This window comes from Seriola dumerili, unplaced genomic scaffold (assembly GCF_002260705.1).
Source record: "Seriola dumerili isolate Sdu_G_001 unplaced genomic scaffold, Sdu_1.0 BDQW01000066.1, whole genome shotgun sequence".
NCBI lineage: Eukaryota > Metazoa > Chordata > Actinopteri > Carangiformes > Carangidae > Seriola > Seriola dumerili.
This window is the reverse complement of record NW_019174321.1, coordinates 3,157,681-3,177,351: the sequence shown is the minus strand read 5'-3', so window position 1 is coordinate 3,177,351 and position 19,671 is coordinate 3,157,681. Positions and strand designations below refer to the sequence as shown.

The window sequence follows — 19,671 nt, the reverse complement described above, 5'->3', positions numbered from 1 at the left end:
GCTTCATATAATGTTAATTTACCTTTCTTAGAATAATTACAATGATGTTGAGACACTTTGACATTTTGAATTTGTAGCTTATTTGCTAACGGACACAATGGGAATGGAAAGTTTTAGCATTTCTCTTCACTGACCTTGAAAACAGCAGCTAACATTGACACCATTTGTCAATTACTGGTTTAAATGAATAAGTATTTTGCTAAAGTCCAACTGCTTATTGGTGTTGGTGTCAATGGCCAAATTTCTGCATAAAGTTAATAAGGAATATTTAAACAAAACCCCACATGGTTGTTAATATTATTTTTTTTTACGATTTTTTGTACATGGTCCTTGACCGATAAATATAATAAACTAAAGTATTGTGTTTAAACATGCATGTAATTGAGTAATTAAGAGAGAATAACCTCATGTTCAGAAGTAGCCTATTAATAATGCTCTCGGCTAATAGATCGTTACATATTAGCTGCTTTTAGCAATAAAAAGTATCAATATTGGTATTGATACCAGTGATCCTGGTCCTGGTAGTACTTGGTGTTTTTATCGAAACAAACTTTTGTGGTATTACTCGCCCCAAAGTTGTCCTGCTAGGTTAGCTTGTGGCTATCTTCGACATTTTGTGCTAACAAGGACTTTCAAGTGCCAAAACCTTTGACCATTCTTTCTGTCAAGTGTCTGAAAGAAAAACAACAAGATGTTACAAATTCAAAAAGTCAACATAAGCTAATACAAGCACATATAGCCATTGTGTTGCACAGCTACATTTTGCTCCATTGACACAGTCACTATATATTTTGTTTTTGTTGAAGCCATAACCACTACACTCAACCACTCTGGAGGACTACAGTTTGATTAAGCGATGATAATACGAGGAAAGTGATGAATATAAGTTGATCTTTATTGATGCTTTCCACACAATGGCCTTGAGTTGATTGTGTTTTATGTGAGCGATGGCAAAGGTGTTGATTACAATCTTATGTTACTCTTATTCTAAGTTGAACCTTTGAACCTTTGTATCTTTCATTGTTTGTTTGCTTTCGCTTGATACATTATTATAATTAAGAAAAGAAAAAAAAAGACACAGCAGCCATTTTGAACATTTGGTTAGTTTTATCTACTAGCTAGTTCTCTGTGCTACACATCTGTTAACCAAGACATAATATATTCATGTCACGTTTTTAAATGTTAAACATGTTAAAAAATACAAACAAGACAAGAATAAAGAGGAATATAGGTTCATATTTTAATATTTTAGCCCTTAGCTAATGTTAGCTGGTGTTAGCTTGCACTAGGTAACATTAGCTCTGTGTTTGTTCTGCTTGAACCAACTAACTGTTCTGTGTTGGTATGATATTAATTTTTCTTCTGAGTAAAGTTGCTGACCAAAGTTTTAAAAAGGCTGCTGTGACAATAAGATCAGAGCAGATTTTTCACGCATTTTTTTTTTTTTTTTTAGGTTCTGGTGAGTCCACTGTACTTGATTGTATTTTCAAAAATTGTTTCCTGTTTTGCTGAAGTGATGGTAACAGCTGACATTAATTTGACCATGGTGGTTATTATATGTCATTAAAGAGAGAGCTTAAATTTCAGTGTGTTCTCTTATTCTCTTAAATCGTCTTGGCTTCCAAAGAAAAGTCTTTGATCAGCTAGTTTCTAGTATTGATAGTCTGATATTGGGTGTCATAGTATATCAGCTCTCAATCTCTTTCTGAGATGTTAATATTTAGATTGTTGGATTAAATAATCTTTTGCTGATTGAGGATTATTTTGCTTTATCCATAATTAATTGATACAAGTTAGATGTCCGCCCATGGCCTGTAAGATGGTCTGTTTCTAATACATACAGTAATTATACATACATTATCAGAACAGATCAGAAATTTTAATAATACCTCTCTGTCCAAGCTGCATGTTACATAAATCTGACAAACAATAACAAAATTCTGTGAGCCGTCTCTTTATTGTTTTTTTTAACAATATAAAAATTAAAACAAATACACAGAGAACAATAAAAAGTCAAAGGTGCTTGTAAAAATTAGCTTTAATTAGCTTAAAGTGTTAAAGTGAGACTAGTTTGTCTTGTAAAAAATAATCATACTTTTATCAAATCAATAACGTTTTAATTATATTTCATATTAATTATTACTTGTTGATGAGTTGTTGTTTGCTGATTCAAGTTGAGTTTTGGATCATTAAATGATTAAATGAGGATTTTCCTGCACATGCTCCTGTATGTTTCATTAAAGCTGCTGTCGCTCTCTGCTTTTACTTTCCCCCACATTGAAAACCCTCCTGGTCTTGTTCTCTCCCTTCGGCCGACGCCCTCTCCCCCTCCTGCTCACTGGCTGTTTCGCCTGGATCTCATAGACGTCCTCCAATAGCACATTTCCACTGAGAGAGTAGTTGATGTAGGACCAGCTGAGGACGGAGCCGCGGTACAGCCTAAAAACACAGACACAAACTTTCTTTTTTTTAGGGGGAATGATGGAACTCAAACAAGTAAAGAAAACATGGTATTTGTATTTTTTTATACTGTAATGTTAAACATAAATTTTATAGATTTGTTTTTATGAAAGGACTTTTAATTGTAAAATAACACTGTGGATTGTCTTGTCAATCACAGAAACAGCTCATGTATTCCAAAACTGACTTGGGCACTAAAGGAAACAAGAAAACAAACAAACAAAGAGAACTAGAATTGCCGCCTCGTGGTTGTATCCCTCCGCCCAGCAGCAAAGATGCAGGGAGGTATGGTCACAATCTCCCCTTCCTGAGTATTTTTGGAGAACATTATGATGTCACAGCGAAGTTGACCTTTGACCATTTAAAATGTCACTAACCCTAAAAATCACTTAATTTTATCCATTTGAGTTTGGGAAGACCCCAGCCCCTAAACCTAACCATCCAAACTAACCTCAATGCTAAAATCAAGTCTTGATCTTTAAATGGTAATTTGAAGATGTGAGAAACACACACACACACACTCACACTCACTCACTCACTCAAAGGTTCATACCTGTAGACGCCACCGTTCATGTAGTCAGTGACTTCTCTGTAGCTCAGAGGATAATCCCACATCTGGACGTCAGTGACCTGACCATCAAAACCTGAAACCGCGATCACTGGCTCACTTGTCCATGAGTACTGTACACGTACACACACACACACACAGAAACAGCAGATATATAATATTAGAGACGATGATTATGTACAAAATCCACAAGTTGTTGAGTTTGTAGTCTTATCCTCAAAGTATTAAATCCCTTTTCAGACATGAAATATGAAAATAAAAACAAAAATTTAAATAAATAAATTAAATTTGATGTAAAGAATCCACATGCATGTCTCTGATATCTTTGAATACACACAGTTTTAGAGTGAACCTGCTTGTAGAGCAATCTGATTCCGATTCAGTCTGGTTATCATTCAATAGCTACAAAAATTGAGGGTTGTGTTGCCTCAGTATATCTTGGTTCAAATCTATAAAAATACCATACAGCTGCCACTTTAACTGATTCTTAGGATTTATCTGGTGGACTCTTATTTCACTGGTTCTGATGGGGAAACGTGTAAAGTTGTGACTTTTCTGTACCATTATTTCAGGGCAATAGTTTCTCTCCAATTCACTTAAAATCACTTTTAAACGATTTTAATATATTTAAAGATCATTTCATTTTAAAACATTTAAAAATGTTGTTTTTTTTTTTTTAATCATAACTATATTTTGTCACCCAGGTTGTCGGCCCACTTGTGATACCTTTGCAGCCCACATGTTGCTGCTTTAGACCATATAAACTTGATAATGTGATATTAAGATGTGTTCTGCTGTACTTACTGTGTTGATGATGGGTGTCTATTATTTTTACAGTAAATTAACAAATTACTGCGTCCTCACCCGATCATTCAGCATCTTCCTGATGCTCATGTAGGAGCCGCTGAACATCTGGGCCACATTCTTCATGGAGTCTATGGTGAGGCAGACTCTGGTCCAGATGTCCGGTGCAACTCCTGGCAGGAGTTTTATGCGGGGTGACAAGTACAGGTTGGTGTAACCGTACCTATCAAAGGACACTTCATATGAAGTCGTTCTGAATCGCAGAGTCAGAGGGTGACTGCTGCGTGGACTGACTATGAAGGTTGGGGGGTAACTGGTTGGCATGTAGTCAGAGAGGTAACGCAGACACATGGACAAACCTGCAGGATTTAAATGAGGGAGTGTTGATTTACATATTTTATTGACAAAATCAAGTAAGAAAACAAACAGTACATGAACAGTACTTTGGTTGTTATAATACAAAAGGAACAGCCTCAAATACACTATGTAGTGCACATGACAGAAGTGGGTCTGTGCAATAACATCACACCTGAGACATGGGTTCATTTTCACGTTTCAAGCACAACCACACACAGACTCAACAAAGACACACAAAAAGAAACAAAACAACAGAAGACACAACATAACAAACAGAGACTCGATACAATCACAAAGAGACTCAAAGCAGTAAAGACACGGCCTTGCAGACAGTGCAGTTTTACTCTTTATCAATCTTGCTCAACCATTTTGCACATAAAGGCCTTAAAATATGACGTTTCAATTTTGTTTCAGTCTTGCTACATTTTTCAGGGGAAAAAATCAATCAATCAAAATCACGAATTATTCCCAAGTTTGTGCCCAAGTCCGACCATCTCGCCCAGCACTACGTTTCACAGAATTGTTTTGATCTAAAGGGCAGAATCAATGGATTTGGGCAAAGAACTGCCAGAGTGCTGAACCACAATAAACTGATCGTCTAACAAAGAGACTGTAGATATAATTTAGTGTTAAGTTACTCTTCCTTCCTTCTGCCTCCTTGTGGTTAGAAATCACTTAGTGTCACTTAATCTGCAAAACATAATGAAGAGTATCATTCTAGTTTTTGATGAGCAACTGATTGTGTGATTGATTCTGTTCCTGAACTGTTTCCCATACAAGTAATTGTTTCAGCTAATGTTTGATACAATAAAAAACCTAACAGAGAGAAAAGTGCTTCTTTTTGGTTTTGTATATTGCGAATGTTCTCACCTCTGGTCGAAGGCGGAGTGGTTGAGAAAGGGTAGGTGGTGGTGTAGGAAGGAGTGGAGGGCCAGGCAGAAGGCTGAGGAGAATAATTTGGGGGATAGAAGGATATCCCTCCTCCATTATAAGACAAAGTGACCATCTTCCCATTTAAATTTACTGCAGGATGACCTGGAGAAGGAAAGAGGAAATAGACCACACAAAGAAGTTGTCGACACAATTTAACAGATTTTTTTTACTCATGCATTCTGTACATGTTTTGATTTTTTGAAGTGATTATTTTTAATGTGTGTTAATGTGTGTTTCACACCTTTAGACTGTGTTAATTAGAGCCGATTGTAAAGTAATATTATTTAAGGATAGTTTCATTTTATATCAATTGCCAGATTTCTTGCAGCTCTTCATACACCAATGGATCAATTGTCTGAACTGTGTTTTAATTTAGTGGCTTGGCGGGATTATAAACTTGCAGTAAGGCGCTCTGTTGCAGTAGTATAATGTCTGTTGTGTTTTGTTATTAGTCACTGTGCCTGAGTGAGCAAACCAGTTTTCCCTCTGGTTATTAATAAAGTAATAATCTAAATAACACACTCAAAACCTGTTAAGAGTTGGTATGAAGCTCCACACTTACAGTTTGTATTTTCAGGCCTGACTGCACTAAATCCTCTGACCTTCTGCCTGCAAAGTGTGAATTGTGTGATTTGATTTTTGTTGATATGACCTGCATTTAACCAGGAGATGTTTCAAAAAGTCTTTAAAAGTGAGGTGTCCTTGTGGCTCACCTGGGAGTGTTTACCATTTAAGATCTCAGTCTTTACCTGGGTTCAAATCCAACTCCGGCCCTTTGATGCGTGTCACTCTCTCTCTTCCCTAACTTTCCTGTCTCTCTCTCACTGTCCCGGTCATAATAAAGCCGAAAATGGCCCTAAAAAAGTCTTTATAATTCTTTAAGTGTGTGTGTGTGTGTGTGTGTGTGTGTGTGTGTGTGTGTGTGTGTGTGTTGTTGTGTGTGTGTGTGTGTGTGTGTGTGTGTGTGTGTACCTGTTGTCCATTGAGTGGTGGTAGTCCATCTTCGAGTGGTGGTAGTCCATTTTCGAGTGGTGGTAGTCGGTCTTGGAGTGGTGGTAGTCGGTTTTGGAGTGGTGGTAGTCGGTCTTGGAGTGGTGGTAGTCGGTCTTGGAGTGGTGGTAGTCCAACTTGTAGTGATGGTAGTTGTTTTTGGAACAATAGTTATCATGATAACCATCATCATAGGAACAAAAAGCTGCGTGCTCTTCATCTTCATCCTCACCCAGCTGACCAGAGTCTCTACAGTGAAGCGTCTGTGTGTCCTCACTGTGTCTGGAGTCTGTATCTGTCTGTTGTCCCTCTGAACAGGATGCACATCAGCTCTATGCTCTCATTTCCTCATCAGGCGTCTGCGGCAACTTTAAGTTTCGTTTCTGTGCACAGATCCCCCCTCTCCTTTTCTGTCTCTCCTGTGTCACCACATTGGACTGACACCAAAATGCAGAGTCACAGCCTTAAACCTGGAACCAGAAAGAGAAATCTATTGTAAGATCTTTATCTAAGTTACAATAATGAACAAACAGTCTATTTTAATAACACCATATTATATTGTTCTTGTCCACATTGAATACATCATTCAAATATTCACAGTGTAGTTGTCCCCTTGGCTAATGGCATTACTGTAACAAAAGCTAACTGGAGTCAGCAATTGGCAAACCTGGAGTCCAATCACTGAAACAAGAGTTGTGGAGCACCTGAACCATGTTCCACTTCTTTACTGCATGACTCTGCGTTTGCATGTCCTTGTCCAAGTTGTTGTTGTGAACAAATAATACCAAACCATGCCATAGGAAGTAACTGAGAAAATAGGATTTTATGATAATCATAGTAAAGATATGCAGCTCAAAGTGCTTTACATAACACACAAAAAAGGGAAAGAAAATTACCGTTTGACGTTGTCCTTATAATATTAAGTGTCTTGGGTCAGTATCACTTGAGTGTGACCTATATTTACTGTTTTTTATTGTTTCCATTACTCAAGATCTGCCATAAACTAACAGTACAGATAATGAAGAATTGTGCAATCATCACTGATAGTGTTGTAATATTGTACATGGAAGAAAACAGCTCAGCCAGACTGATGCATGGAGTGAAGAAGACACGTGATGTCTCACTCTGCTGTGATTCCCCCAAACCAGAAACACACAACAGTCTCTCTTTGTGACAAGGACCACAGCTGCCATGGAGGTCATGTCCTCTGTATTTCTGCAGAATTTAGGTATAAAAACGTTATTTAATGGCTGAGTCCAGTGTATTTAGACTAAAATACAACTACAGGATTCACTATACAGAATATTCATCATGGTATGAAGACGCCTTTGAAACAGCCTTTAAATGTTTATGTTGGGAAATAAATTTTCCAGAAAACATAATCAAACAGCTAATGGAAAAAAATTAAATATGAAGTTAAAGAATGTGTTTTTTAAAAAGGAACTTTGTTGTGGGGGTTTGGGATGATTTTGATTCATGATATCTGTGTGAAATCTTTTCTATGGGGTGAAAAGGGGGTGTGAGCTTCTCTTTTCACAGACATGTACAGAAACCATGCAGAGCCACAAACCAAAGCAAACCTGAACTACACAAGTTACTGTATCAATAAGTATATCATCTTTTTAGTTCCTAAAACCTACCTTATTATAGTGGTAGACTGAACTATTTCCAGTGACAGGGCTTCAGGCCAAAAAGACTCTGTGCAGGGTTAAGATCATGGTCTTATAAGACTGACTGTTGGTCGGAAACATGAAGCCAACCGTAGTCTCTCATGTCAAAGTCCAGTGTTTTATTGACCCGTCCATTCACAACTTAGATAATCCACCCCTACATTCTTCCTCTATCATGTTTCTACTTCCTCTTTTGGTCCCATCAAACAAGTCACAAATACCACAGCAGCAAGAGGGCTTTGTCACTTGAATGTGAACATACAGTGCATTTAGAAAGTATATTTGCTTTTTTTCCCCACATTTTATGTTTCAGCCTTATACTATAATTGTTTACATTCCCTTTTTTCCTCATCATTCTACACTTGATACCTCATAATGACAGAAAACAGAATTATAGATATTTTTGAAAATTACGAAAAAGGAAAAACTGAAAGCTACACTGAAGTTCAGTGGTCAATATTTCATTAAAATATTCAGAGGTTCCAGTTTCATGTATTAAATAAACTGTGGTGAGGGCCAAGTGATAGCATTGGGTCACTATTAAGTTAAGAGATAAAGATTGACCTAGCTTAATTAACAAAACTTTTTGTTCTGAATGCAGAGTGCAGTTAGTCAATGCCTTCATGACTTAATTTGTCTGCACTCTGCATTTACCTTTGTTTAACAGGAGTGGTAAATTGATCAGTTGGTGGTCATATATTGGCTATTTTTATGAAGCTACATTGTCGCCATCTGCTGGGGGAGATTAATTCACGACAGCCATAGCTTTTGAAGAGATTACACAGAAACGTTAATAGAAATGTGTCTAGTTGATACATTTGTTGACAGACTAAAATTGAATGTACGTTTTGGAAGATCAGTCTATTTGATCCTGAATGATCATGTTTTCTTAGGGATTGTTCATATAAAAAAAAAAATGTAATAAAATTCGAGGAGCTTCCATTTTAATAAAAATATTCGCTGCGGTGATAGTTTAGTAAGCAGCCGTAAATAGCGGTAATAGCAAATGGTAACGTCAGTAATCGTTACATTTTGTTTTATCGTCATATTTTGGCTCATTTGTTGTGTCGTTTTAAATAAATTCCCAGTCCCCTTAAATGCAACATCGTTTAACGTAAATGTCCAAATGCATATCTCTGATTGGCTGTTAGTTTTGCAGTGAAGAAAAAATTAGCCAATCGGTGAAGCCGTTCTTGGTCGTTGACAGCAACCAACGTACACAATTTAACATCCAGGAACTGGCGTGTCCCTGGCAGTGCGGTCAGTCCAACGCTGGACAAAACCGTCTTTATTAAACTATAAATGCTTTTCTAACCGCCCGTTTCTGCCTCTACAAGGTGGTCGTTAAACCTGCGGCCGCCTCGGTAAATATTTTCTGTCGGCATGAATCTCGGGTGAGTATGTTTTTTTTTCAAATTAACAATAGCAGGCTAAGCTAGCACATTGACCGAATGTGTCGCAGTGAAATGCACAGGGATTATTTTCTAGCTTGCAGCCAAATTGTGCTCGAACAACAAATGCTCTTTGTAAAACACTCAACATGACTGGTCACACATAAACGGAGAATATAATAAAAACGGCTTGTTGTAGCTATAAAGCAGAGTTTTGGTGCTTGTTGTAAAAAGTCGGCTAGAAATGAGGGCAAAACAATAATGAAATGTAAACATTGATGTAACTGGAGTCCCTGCAAACAAAAAAAAAAGAAATGTATAGACGTTATTATTGCATGGCGTTCAGACTGAAAGTAAAAAAGTAAAATAAAAAACAAAAACAAAAGCCAGTTCATATGAAACATGGCAAGCCACAAAGCAGAGTGATGAATGTAAATCAGTGCCGTTAAATATCGTATGTGTTCGAGTTTTGATGTATGTAATGCTATATAATGCCATTGCCAGGTAACATGTTACTGTATGTAGTGTTAAGTGTCAGTGTTACAAAGACAAAGTCTGCAAACTCTTATGACTGGCTGATTGACCTGTTGTTGCTTGAGCTCCAGACAGAAGCCTGAGAGAGATGTAAAACTACATTGAGATGGTTTGTGGTACTTAAAACCACAAATATACCTTCTTATGGATATTAAAACTTCAAATAAACACTGGAAAACAGTAAAATATGCGACCTTTAAAGCAACCTACAATTTGGTAATTTAGACCAAAGGCAAGCAATTATGTTTCTGTGCATGCAATGACTGAGAACCACATAAATGAGCTGCAACTTGAGGAGCCCACAAGAAGCTTGGAATCAAACGTTTGTTTTTCTGTGCAGTTCTGAAATTGGCATCATAACTGAACTATTGCTGTTGGTATCTCAAATAAAGCTGTAACCATGAACGTAGTCAAACATGAAGGAGGCCATTGAAGCTGTATACGTATGTGGCCCTGATTTATTTACACCAGAGGAGATGAAAAGTGTCCGTGTGATTTTTCCAGGATTGAGATAATTTTGCTGTTGAGAGACATTGGAAGAGTCTGCACACCAAAATGTGAGACACGTGTGTCGAAGGAAAGAAACAATCTGAATAAAAAGGATAAAAGTCCTGCACACTGTTTAGCTTACTACTGGAATATTTATTAATGTTATTAATACTACTTTTATGTTTTCATATTTCTGTTGTTTGCTTTGATATTTCTAATTTTTATGAACAGAGATGGCCTGCTGTTTGAACTTGAAAATGGGAAACCCAGGTTGATTTTACTCAGCCATGGTGAGACATTTTGGCTTTTACTTGTTTTCCAGGGAACACTAACTCCCCTAGCTGCTGTTCTTATTAGGTCTTTCAGTTTCCTTCTATCCACACTGGTTATTGTTGGCATGCACATTCAAACTTTAGCATTGGCTTATTTTAGACCTACTATTAGTGCATGTGAACCTATGTGTGTTGAGGTATAGCGTTCAAGTTGCTCACAATAATAATTTTCTTCCACTGCAGGTGTTGAAAAGAATCCAGCAAAGGTAGAAATCATCCTCGCAGCCTGGCCATTACATTTTTACATTTGCTTTTAAAATGTCTCTTTGTTATATTGCTGTTTATGTAAAATATTATCCATTATAGTTTTGTTTGATCTGATTTAATTTCATGTAGACCCAGCAGCTGTCCATCAGGCCCAGAGCGGCTAACATCCTCAGCTCCAGGCAGCCGTCCTGTGTGGAGGAAGTGCAGGTAGAGGAGCGTCCAGCCCGTCTGCAGGCAGGGAGACATAAAGAGGCCAAGACCAAGGCAGGAAGAGCAGCTGCCAACACCGCCACCACTGGAGGGAGAAGCACCACTTTGATATCATCCAAGACACATGAGCATCACAACGGGGGCGGCATAAAAGCTGTGGCCAAGGTAACTCTCATGCTGCATCCCGTTTCTTTGCTTTACTCTTGACCCGTCATCCTTTGATTGCACATCCATCTGCTCTGACTGTGTGTGTGTGTGTGTGTGTGTGTGTGTGTGTGTGTGTGTGTGTGTGTGTGTGTGTGTGTGTGTGTGTGTGTGTGTGTGTGTGTGTGTGTGTGTGCGCTGAAGGTGAAATCAGATAGACACAAACACGGCTCCACTGTTGGATCCCTAAGAGCCAATGGGAAAACAGGACAGCCTCAGAACAGTGGGACACAAGCTGGTGGAAAGGCGGGACTAAAGGACACGCTGGCCAGTGGGGGTGCAGGGCTGAAGGACAGCATGGCGGTTCTGACCAGTGAGCAGCTACAGCAGATCCTCCACACCGTCCAGACCTCCAGCAATGGTGAACAACCAGGAGAGGACCACAGGACGCAGGGTAGCGGCAGTGATGGTAGTATTAACAATAACAGACTGACATTACAAACTAAGACAACGGTGGCAAAAATCCACAAATAATCCACAAAAAATACAAAAATATATTGATTACTGATGATCCATTGATTAATCTATTACTTGAACCAAAATCAAACAGGCTCGAAATCTGGCACCTCATTGCATGAAGGAGGACGAGGAGGAGAGATGAAGGAGGCAGACAGAGGAGGAGGAGGAGCAGAGGAAGGAATAAAGGAAGATGGTGGTGGAGGAGTGACTGATACAACTGGAACCTCTCAGGATAAAGACAACAGGTGAGGAGCCCACCTTAACAGTCATTTCTGCTGGCGAAACACGTTTCTTGTGGATGAAAACAACATTTAAACATTTATTCAGCTGATAACAGCAAATGTACAGGGCTCTAGAAATGTAGCTTCCTGTCTCTTTTCCAGAGGGTCTCTCCGTGGGGTTCACAATAGAAGTTCAAGCTTCTGTCTTCACACTCACCGAGCACTCGATTACAATCACCTGTACACATGTTTATTCATGCAGTTATCCAATCTGCCAAATATGTGGCAGCAGTGAAATGTATAAAATCATACAGATACAGGTCAGGAGTTACAGAACCTGTGGTTGGTGGGCACAGACCACTGAAGACTGGGAAAACGTCGCCTGGTCTGATGAATCTGGATTTCTTCTGAGGAATAAAATTATAGCGACAATGTGTCTCATCTTCTAATGGCTACGTCCAACCTGATAATGCACCATGTCATGAAGCAAAAGTCGTCTCAAACTGGTTTCATGAAGATGATGATGATGATGATGAGTTCAGTGAACGGCAGTGGCCTCCCCGGTCACCTGATCTGAATCCAGTAGAACACCTTTGGGATGTGGCAGCATGAATGTGCAGCTGACATATCTGTATAAATGATTTGATGTAATCATGTCAACATGGAGCAGAATCTCAAAGAGATCAATAACACGAAGAACGAGTTTTGAGAGCAAAGGGAGGAACTATCCAGCCTTGGTACGGTGTGGAAGTGTGAAATCAAACAGTAGTAGAGATCAGAGGTCACAGATTGTTCATATTTCTGTGACTCTACAATCAGACCTGACCTAACTATATTCCATGTATTCCTGTCTTTGCTGTATTATAAACATACACAGATGTTTGGTGTTCAGTAAGATTTACAGGCTCAGTAGATCAGTAGATACTGATACTAGAAATATTCTGACAGTTTGGTCATTAATACTGCTGGTTAGTTTGTTTTTAAGAAAATCTGTATTTCTAAAATGGTGGTTAAAAGTAGAATGATGTTACTTTCGTTCAGGTTGTCTGGATGTTTGTTCAGCTGGTTGGAGGAGGGACAGTCAGGCGGCAGATCGGCCATCGACGCCAAGAAGGCTCAGTGGAGGAGAGAACTTGGTACACACACACACACACACACACACACACACACACACACACACACACACACACACACTTTAAAACTTGAGTAATCCATATTAGATAGAATTTTATATTCTAAATGATTAATCAAAAACTTAAGGTACTTTAATGATAAAGATAATGGTTTGGTGCAGCACTTTAATAAAGTAGTTCTGACAAATGAAGTGAGTTTTTGCATATGTGTGTGTTTGTCAGACGAGCAGGTGGCACTGAAGCAGCAGCAGCGCTCGGCCTCTGGCAGACTCCAGGTACGACACATATTTCACCTTTGATCTTGTAGAGGTTCACTGTTTGATGGTTGTTTTCATCACTGTTGGAACAAGACGAATGTTGCTTTGTGTACACACCAGAAAAACCAAAATAGCTCTGACAACAGACTGTTCCTCATACTGACGTGGCGCTGATAGCTTTGTCTCCATCGAACTGTTCAGGCAAATTTTGCATAAAATGTGAGAGAAAAGAAATAAAAATTGGAATTTTATTTGGTGTTTTGCCCTGAATTTGGTTGAGTAGATAAATTTGTAAGAACTGGTTTCAACTGATTAATATTCATTAATGTTGTGCACGTTTTTTGTTTATTGAACAGACAGCTTTGGAAAATGTCAGGCTGTCATCTAAAATGTCATCTAGACTGACACAGCTTGGAGACATGTTTCATCGTCTGTTTGTGTGTTTATGTTTCAGGCTGAGGAGGACACGGAGAGTTTGTTATCAGTTCAGAGCTCCATCAGCCACAGAGAGCAGCCTTCAGCCATCAGATCCAGCCTCAAACTCGGGGTAAATCTGACTTACTAAAGGTTTTTGTCTCACTGAGCAGCATATCTGAGAAATGCAGCTTTTCCTCCTTTAGTTTGATTCTTCATGCTGGTGAGTAGAAAGCTGCTCAGGTTTAAATGACACAGATAATGACACCAGGACACACTGATGACAGCGGTGGAATGATCTTTTCATTTCTCCACACTGATGACACACGACATTTTTCTTGAACCAAAGAGTTCAGGAATAAAAAAAATGTAGCTCCCGTGCTTCACGCAGAACGCTTCATAAATTTGTGGTGTTGGATGAACATGTCTGAATTTTTCTAGTTCAGCATTATGACATTTAAAAAAATAATGTCAATAAAGATCCTGAGTTTATTGTTTGAACTCTGTTGTCTCTGTAGGAGGTCACGCCAGTGGAGGAGTTGTTGAGTGTTGGGAGGAGAGAGGAGCAGAGGAGACGCTGGCTGGAGGAGCTGGACCAACAGAGAGAGGAGACGACTGAACGTAGGAGACGAGAGAAACTGCTGCAGAACCAGGTACAGTAGAGACAGAGTGGAAACCAGAGATGGTAGAGACAGAGACAGTAGAGACATAGTAGAAACCAGACAGGAGAGATACTGTGAGTCATAGTTGATGATTGACGTTGCTGTTCCTCTGTGTTTCATGTTCCTGTTGAACTCATGATCTGGTTTTTATGTTCTTGGCTGTGTGTGTGTTTTATTGTGGCGGGGTCTGTGCAGGCAGAAGACCACGAGCTCTGGGCCACCCACTTTGACTCGCTGCAGAGGAGGCCTCCTGTCCACACTGCAGCTCCATCAGCCCCACCTCCTGCCCCATCCAGCGCATCTGAGCGAGGGGACTGGGAGCCCTCGTCCAGCCTATCCCTAGTCTGGGAGGCCATGAGCAGCTGTGGAGCGGAGAGCGCCGGGCGGGCCAGCGTGGATACGACCAGCGGATACCCGAGCAGAGCCAGGTAGGAGGGAGGGGTGAAAGATAAGAGGACAGGGGGGGAGCATTTTATGGATGCGCTTCTGTAAAATCATCAATTGGACACAGCAGCAGCTATTTTATCTTTAGTCACAAAGATCACGAGGTTAACAGTGGAAATACTATCTTCACTTTACTAATGAATCCCCCAGGAATGTGCACTTTGTCCGGCTCCAGATGTGCATGAGTAAATGTTTAGTGTTCTTTGCTCCTCTTTGTTCTGTGCAGTTATCTGAGGACCATGACTGCCCTGCTGGACCCCACCCAGATAGAGGAGAGAGAGAAGAGGAGGCTCAAACAGCTAGAGCAGCAGGTAGTAGGGGGAGGAAGAGGAGGGGGGTGAGAAACATAGCAAGGGAGGGGGAGGAGTAGGCTTCAGTTTTTACCACTCACCTTTTATAGTTTAGTTTAGTTTATTTATTTATTTGATAGAGACTGTAATTTGAAACCTGTCCCTAGTCAGGCTTTTACATCTGAACTGGAATTAAAACAGTCAATAGTAACAAAAACAACATAAAACAGACAGCACAAATGATAATGCCCTACAATTAGCTAAAAAATATATGCTGTATTCTACTGTCTCCCTATCATCCCCCAGCGAGCGATCGAAGCCCAGATGGAGGAGCGTCGGCGGCAGAAGGAAGAAGAGAGGGCGAGAAGGAGGGAGGAGGAGGAGGACGAAGAGAGGAGGGTGGCGCTGGAGAGGGAGATGCTGCAGAGACAGTATGAGCTGGACACACTGAGGGAGAGGCAGAAGGTCAGAGAGCAGCATACACACACTGTGCACAAGTCTTCAAACGAGTCCTTTTCTCCGCACCGCCACTGAGCTGTTTTACTGTGTTTGTCCTCCGGGAGCAGCCGAGCCATCCGGCAGAGGAGCCGAAGAAAGGTCCCGGTGATGACAGATTGCAGGAGACACTGGAGCCCAGCGGTGAGTAGAGCCGACCCGATGTGCAACTGTAACATTTCTACAATATAAACCCAAATACGAGCGCGGTGCTTTCACACCGGCCCCGTTTGCAGTGGTTCAAACGAACTCCGGTGTGTGTGTCCATTTGGTTTAGATTGTTTGGGTCAGTGTGAACGCTGTCAGTCGAGCTGTGCTGTGGTACAGGAAGTAAGGAAAATGTGTGTGTGTTTTGTGTGTGTGTGTGTGTTCAGCAGTTACAAGACAGGCTGAGCATTTGGAGGAGGAGGTCAGCAGTTCAGTCTCCCCATACAAGGACACCGCTGTACAGACAGGTAACTGAACTATTACTGCTACATACAAGGAACACATGTGGTTGCATCCTGTTGAGTGGAGTCGATGGTTGTAATGGGAAACATTACAGTTATTTTCAATTTCAATGTTTAATTTATTAATTAATTATATTCTATTTTATTTATGTTTTCCTCCAGATATTTTTTTTATTTCAAGATGTTTTTATTGAGATTAGAAGAAAACATTTTAAAGGGAGCAGGGGAAATTAAATTTTAATTTCTTCTTCTAATAGTTAAAATAACCCATTTAAATTAATATTCTGTTTAATTAGTTGGTTATTCATGTGGAATTTGTTCAAATAAAAAAAAAGTCAAAAAAGTATGTTCAAAATAATTATTAATTCACTTTTGTATTCAGTGGCTTTAGGCTATTCAGTGTTTGAGGGTCTATATTAGCACCTATTAAAGCAGAAAGACACAGGAACTATATTTTTAATATGCACTTTAATATTTGTTTATTCATCGCAGGTCATATCTTCATCACAATACTGAACAGTGTTATCACACATTGCAGATTTTCCTCATATCGTGCAGACGTAGCTGACAAATTTAAACTGTTCTTAGTGCTTCTTTTCTCTCCCTCTCTTCCTGTGTAGAAGCAGCTTCCTCTCTCCCGCTCGGAGCAGACGACGTTTCTGCGCAGTACCAGCCGCCTCCTTCTCTGTCTGCTGCTCCTCCAAACAGCAGGAACCGAGCAGTGAGCACCGGCAAGGAGAACATCTGTCTGCCTCGAGGAGGAGCAGGAGCAGGAGCAGACCCATATGAAGCATTTGCACGGACGGACAGGAGCAGGAGAGAGAAGAGGAGGCCGGAGTGGAACACACAGAGGTAGAAACACTCGCCAGAGCTGGAACGATTAATGTTGATGGACAGAAAAATAATCTGCAACTGTTTTGATAACTGATTAGTTGCTGTAGTCCTTTTTCAAGGACAAAGAAAGTGAAGATGGGTCCCAGCTTCTCTAATGGCAGGATTTTATGTTCATCTTCATCATGTATAGTAAACTGAATACCTTCTGGGTTCATTTAAAGACGACACCTTGGATTCTGAAGTTGTGATTGTGTGATTTTTAACATTTCATATAAAAGAGTTCATTCATTAATCCAAAAAACAATCAGCAGAAGTCTTGTTTTTCTTTAAATTAATCAGTGTCTTTTAAGTAGTTCAATTATAACATGCTTGCTTCCTAAGATAATTTTCTAGCACTAGAACGATGTAAAGATGTAATGTACAGTGGTGGAATGTAACCAAGTACATTTACTCAAGTATGGTCCTTAGTACTAATTTGAAGTACTGTCTTGTACTATACTTGTGTATTTCCATTTTATGCAGTGTACTAATCCTCCCGTACAAATGTAATCCACTGAACTTTATAGAATTGCGTTCAAACCTAGTTCCTTATTCCACCCCTGTCGAGTTTAAGCTGCCAAATGTAGAAATCCAAATGCGTTCCAACAACCTCCATGTGATTCCTCCAGGCCCAGCCGTCGGTTCGTTCCAGCCTCGGAGCGTTACCCGGCCGCTCTGCAGAGGAACAGACAGGAGAGTCGACTGAAGAGGCAGGCCGAGCTCCTCGCCCTGCAGGAGAGGACCTGCCAGTCCAGGACCGACCCCCCTCCTCCTCCTCTCTCTGAGCACCATGCTCCTCGTCACTGCTCCAACCACACACGGACCAGAACCAGTCCGAACAGTAAGGTAAGACGATTCCTGACTGTTCACATTGTGGATACTGGATTTAAAAAACTGTTTTTTCTTGTCACAATTCTTTTGTTTCTTCTTTGTAAACAAACTTCCTGACAAACACTGAGTAGTTTTTTCTCTGCTGGTGAAGCTCATTTCTGTCCCTGCAGCTGTGATTGGATGTGTGTTTGTGACTGTTGCTATTTCAGGGGGAGACTGTTTCCAGAGGACAGAGCATCTCTGCAGCCATCAACAGTGAAAGGTGAGCAGCTCTGAGTGCAATATTCTTACTGCTAAACCCCCATCCCTACAAAAACCCCACTGTAAAACAAATACAAGACAGAGGACAGCTGAGAGTCAACTTCAGGAACCACGTTTTAATTTATATTTAAGGAGCAATCGAAAGTCAAAATGAACTGTGTTGTGCTCAAAGGATTAGACCAAGTTACAGTTAAGGAAAAAGCTGCTTCTCTCAAAGAGAAGAGGTTGAAATTTCAAGAAAAGAAAAGTGGAATGTTAATCCAACAACAAAAAAATGGCCATTTCAAATACATGTGAGATACAATAAAATAAAAATAAGGAAAAAAAATCCTCAAATGTCTTTAGTAGCAGTGAATTCAAGATGTTATAACTATGTGCAGTAAAAAGCAATAAAAGGAAGGAGCCAGCGCTGTAGAAAATCATGAAGAAGTAACTTGTTTTTCTTTTAAATTAAAACCTGTCCAGTCAGCTGCTGTTCATCTGGAAGGTGAGGTGGTTAGTGAGCTGACTCCTCTGTCTCGATGTTGTCGTCTCCTCCAGGGGGCGCTCTCCTCCCGTCCCTGCTGTCAGACTCAGAGTGCAGACTCAGCAGGCCTCTGGCCCTCTTCCTCCTCCGGCCCTGGAGTACATTCCCTACGTCCGGACTGATGAAGTCTTCAACCTGGACCCGCTGGAACCTGCTGACACACCCCCACCTCACTCACACACAGGTTACACACACACAAATCTTTTTCAATATACTAAAGTATAATCATTTAAAAGATGTCTTTTCTTCTAAAACTTAATTTAATTTTTTCTAAGAGTGCAGAGGATAAGCTGTTGGGCATTTTATGACTAAAGCATGAATCTTTCTCCAGTGTTTCTATAAACATTGAAGTTGTTTTTTTTTTCAGAACCGGAGGCATTCAGACGTGACCTCTGGGACAGGGGAGAGCCCCCTGGAGTAATGAGTGTGGTCCAGACCAAACTAGCATGCTAGCTTCTGATTAGAATATTCACTAATGTGCTAGTTATGTAATTCCATAGAACACACACACAGCTATAACAACAGGAAATGGTGGGGTCTGCAGTCCCTGCAAATCATGTCTTTATGCAATTTTGGCAAAGATGTCCATGATTATAATGGAGAAATGGGGCAAAAACTGGAAAAGTGCAATGCCGAGGTCATTGACCTCCAAAGGTCAGAGGTCAGACACAAATTGCCTCCATGTCTGAAATAAAACCTTGCGGTATGTAGATTATAGGCTGAAACTTTCATGATTTATTCAAAATTTGCACAATTGTTTTGCTAACCTGCCACTATTATGACTTACTATACTATGTCGTTTTTATGACTTTTTATGCCTTACTATACTATGTTGATTTTATGACTTTTTATGCCTTACTATACTATGTCGTTTTTATGACTTTTTATGCCTTACTATACTATGTCGATTTTATGACTTTTTATGCCTTACTATACTATGTCGGTTTTATGCTTTACTACACTATGACTTTTTTATGACTTTTTATGCCTTACTATACTATGACTTTTTATGCCTTACTATACTATGACTTTTTATGCCTTGCTATACTATGACTTTTTAAGCCTTACTATACTATGACTTTTTTATGCCTTACTATACTATGACTTTTTTATGACTTTTTAAGCCTTACTATACTATGATATTTTTATGACTTTTTAAGCCTTACTATACTATGACTTTTTTATGACTTTTTATGCCTTACTATAC

At 39.8% G+C, this 19,671-nt stretch overlaps 2 protein-coding genes across 2 annotated transcripts in view; one reads left to right on the top strand and one right to left on the bottom strand.

The window, feature by feature from the left end:
• Positions 1 to 1,434: 1,434 nt before the first annotated feature.
• Positions 1,435 to 6,471, bottom strand: LOC111219396 (cell wall integrity and stress response component 4-like). Its single transcript, XM_022742057.1, has 5 exons — positions 6,095 to 6,471; positions 5,060 to 5,224; positions 3,893 to 4,191; positions 3,014 to 3,141; positions 1,435 to 2,439 (listed from the first exon to the last, which is right to left on the bottom strand). The coding sequence occupies exons 1-5, from the start codon at positions 6,336 to 6,338 to the stop codon at positions 2,238 to 2,240; spliced, it is 1,038 nt and encodes a 345-aa protein (XP_022597778.1). The 5' UTR covers positions 6,339 to 6,471; the 3' UTR covers positions 1,435 to 2,237.
• A 2,583-nt stretch (positions 6,472 to 9,054) lies between these two features.
• ccdc66 (coiled-coil domain containing 66) overlaps positions 9,055 to 19,671 on the top strand; it is a 19,864-nt gene continuing 9,247 nt past the window's right edge. Inside the window, exons 1-19 of the mRNA XM_022742147.1 lie at positions 9,055 to 9,176; positions 10,428 to 10,486; positions 10,712 to 10,734; positions 10,874 to 11,110; positions 11,294 to 11,558; positions 11,700 to 11,853; positions 12,871 to 12,965; positions 13,185 to 13,237; positions 13,674 to 13,766; positions 14,152 to 14,286; positions 14,491 to 14,723; positions 14,966 to 15,050; positions 15,336 to 15,494; positions 15,596 to 15,668; positions 15,899 to 15,979; positions 16,594 to 16,825; positions 17,476 to 17,692; positions 17,887 to 17,939; positions 18,479 to 18,648. Coding sequence (XP_022597868.1) covers positions 9,166 to 9,176; positions 10,428 to 10,486; positions 10,712 to 10,734; positions 10,874 to 11,110; positions 11,294 to 11,558; positions 11,700 to 11,853; positions 12,871 to 12,965; positions 13,185 to 13,237; positions 13,674 to 13,766; positions 14,152 to 14,286; positions 14,491 to 14,723; positions 14,966 to 15,050; positions 15,336 to 15,494; positions 15,596 to 15,668; positions 15,899 to 15,979; positions 16,594 to 16,825; positions 17,476 to 17,692; positions 17,887 to 17,939; positions 18,479 to 18,648 — 2,428 coding nt within the window. The 5' untranslated portion in view covers positions 9,055 to 9,165. The remainder of the gene's footprint in view (positions 9,177 to 10,427; positions 10,487 to 10,711; positions 10,735 to 10,873; positions 11,111 to 11,293; positions 11,559 to 11,699; positions 11,854 to 12,870; positions 12,966 to 13,184; positions 13,238 to 13,673; positions 13,767 to 14,151; positions 14,287 to 14,490; positions 14,724 to 14,965; positions 15,051 to 15,335; positions 15,495 to 15,595; positions 15,669 to 15,898; positions 15,980 to 16,593; positions 16,826 to 17,475; positions 17,693 to 17,886; positions 17,940 to 18,478; positions 18,649 to 19,671) is intronic.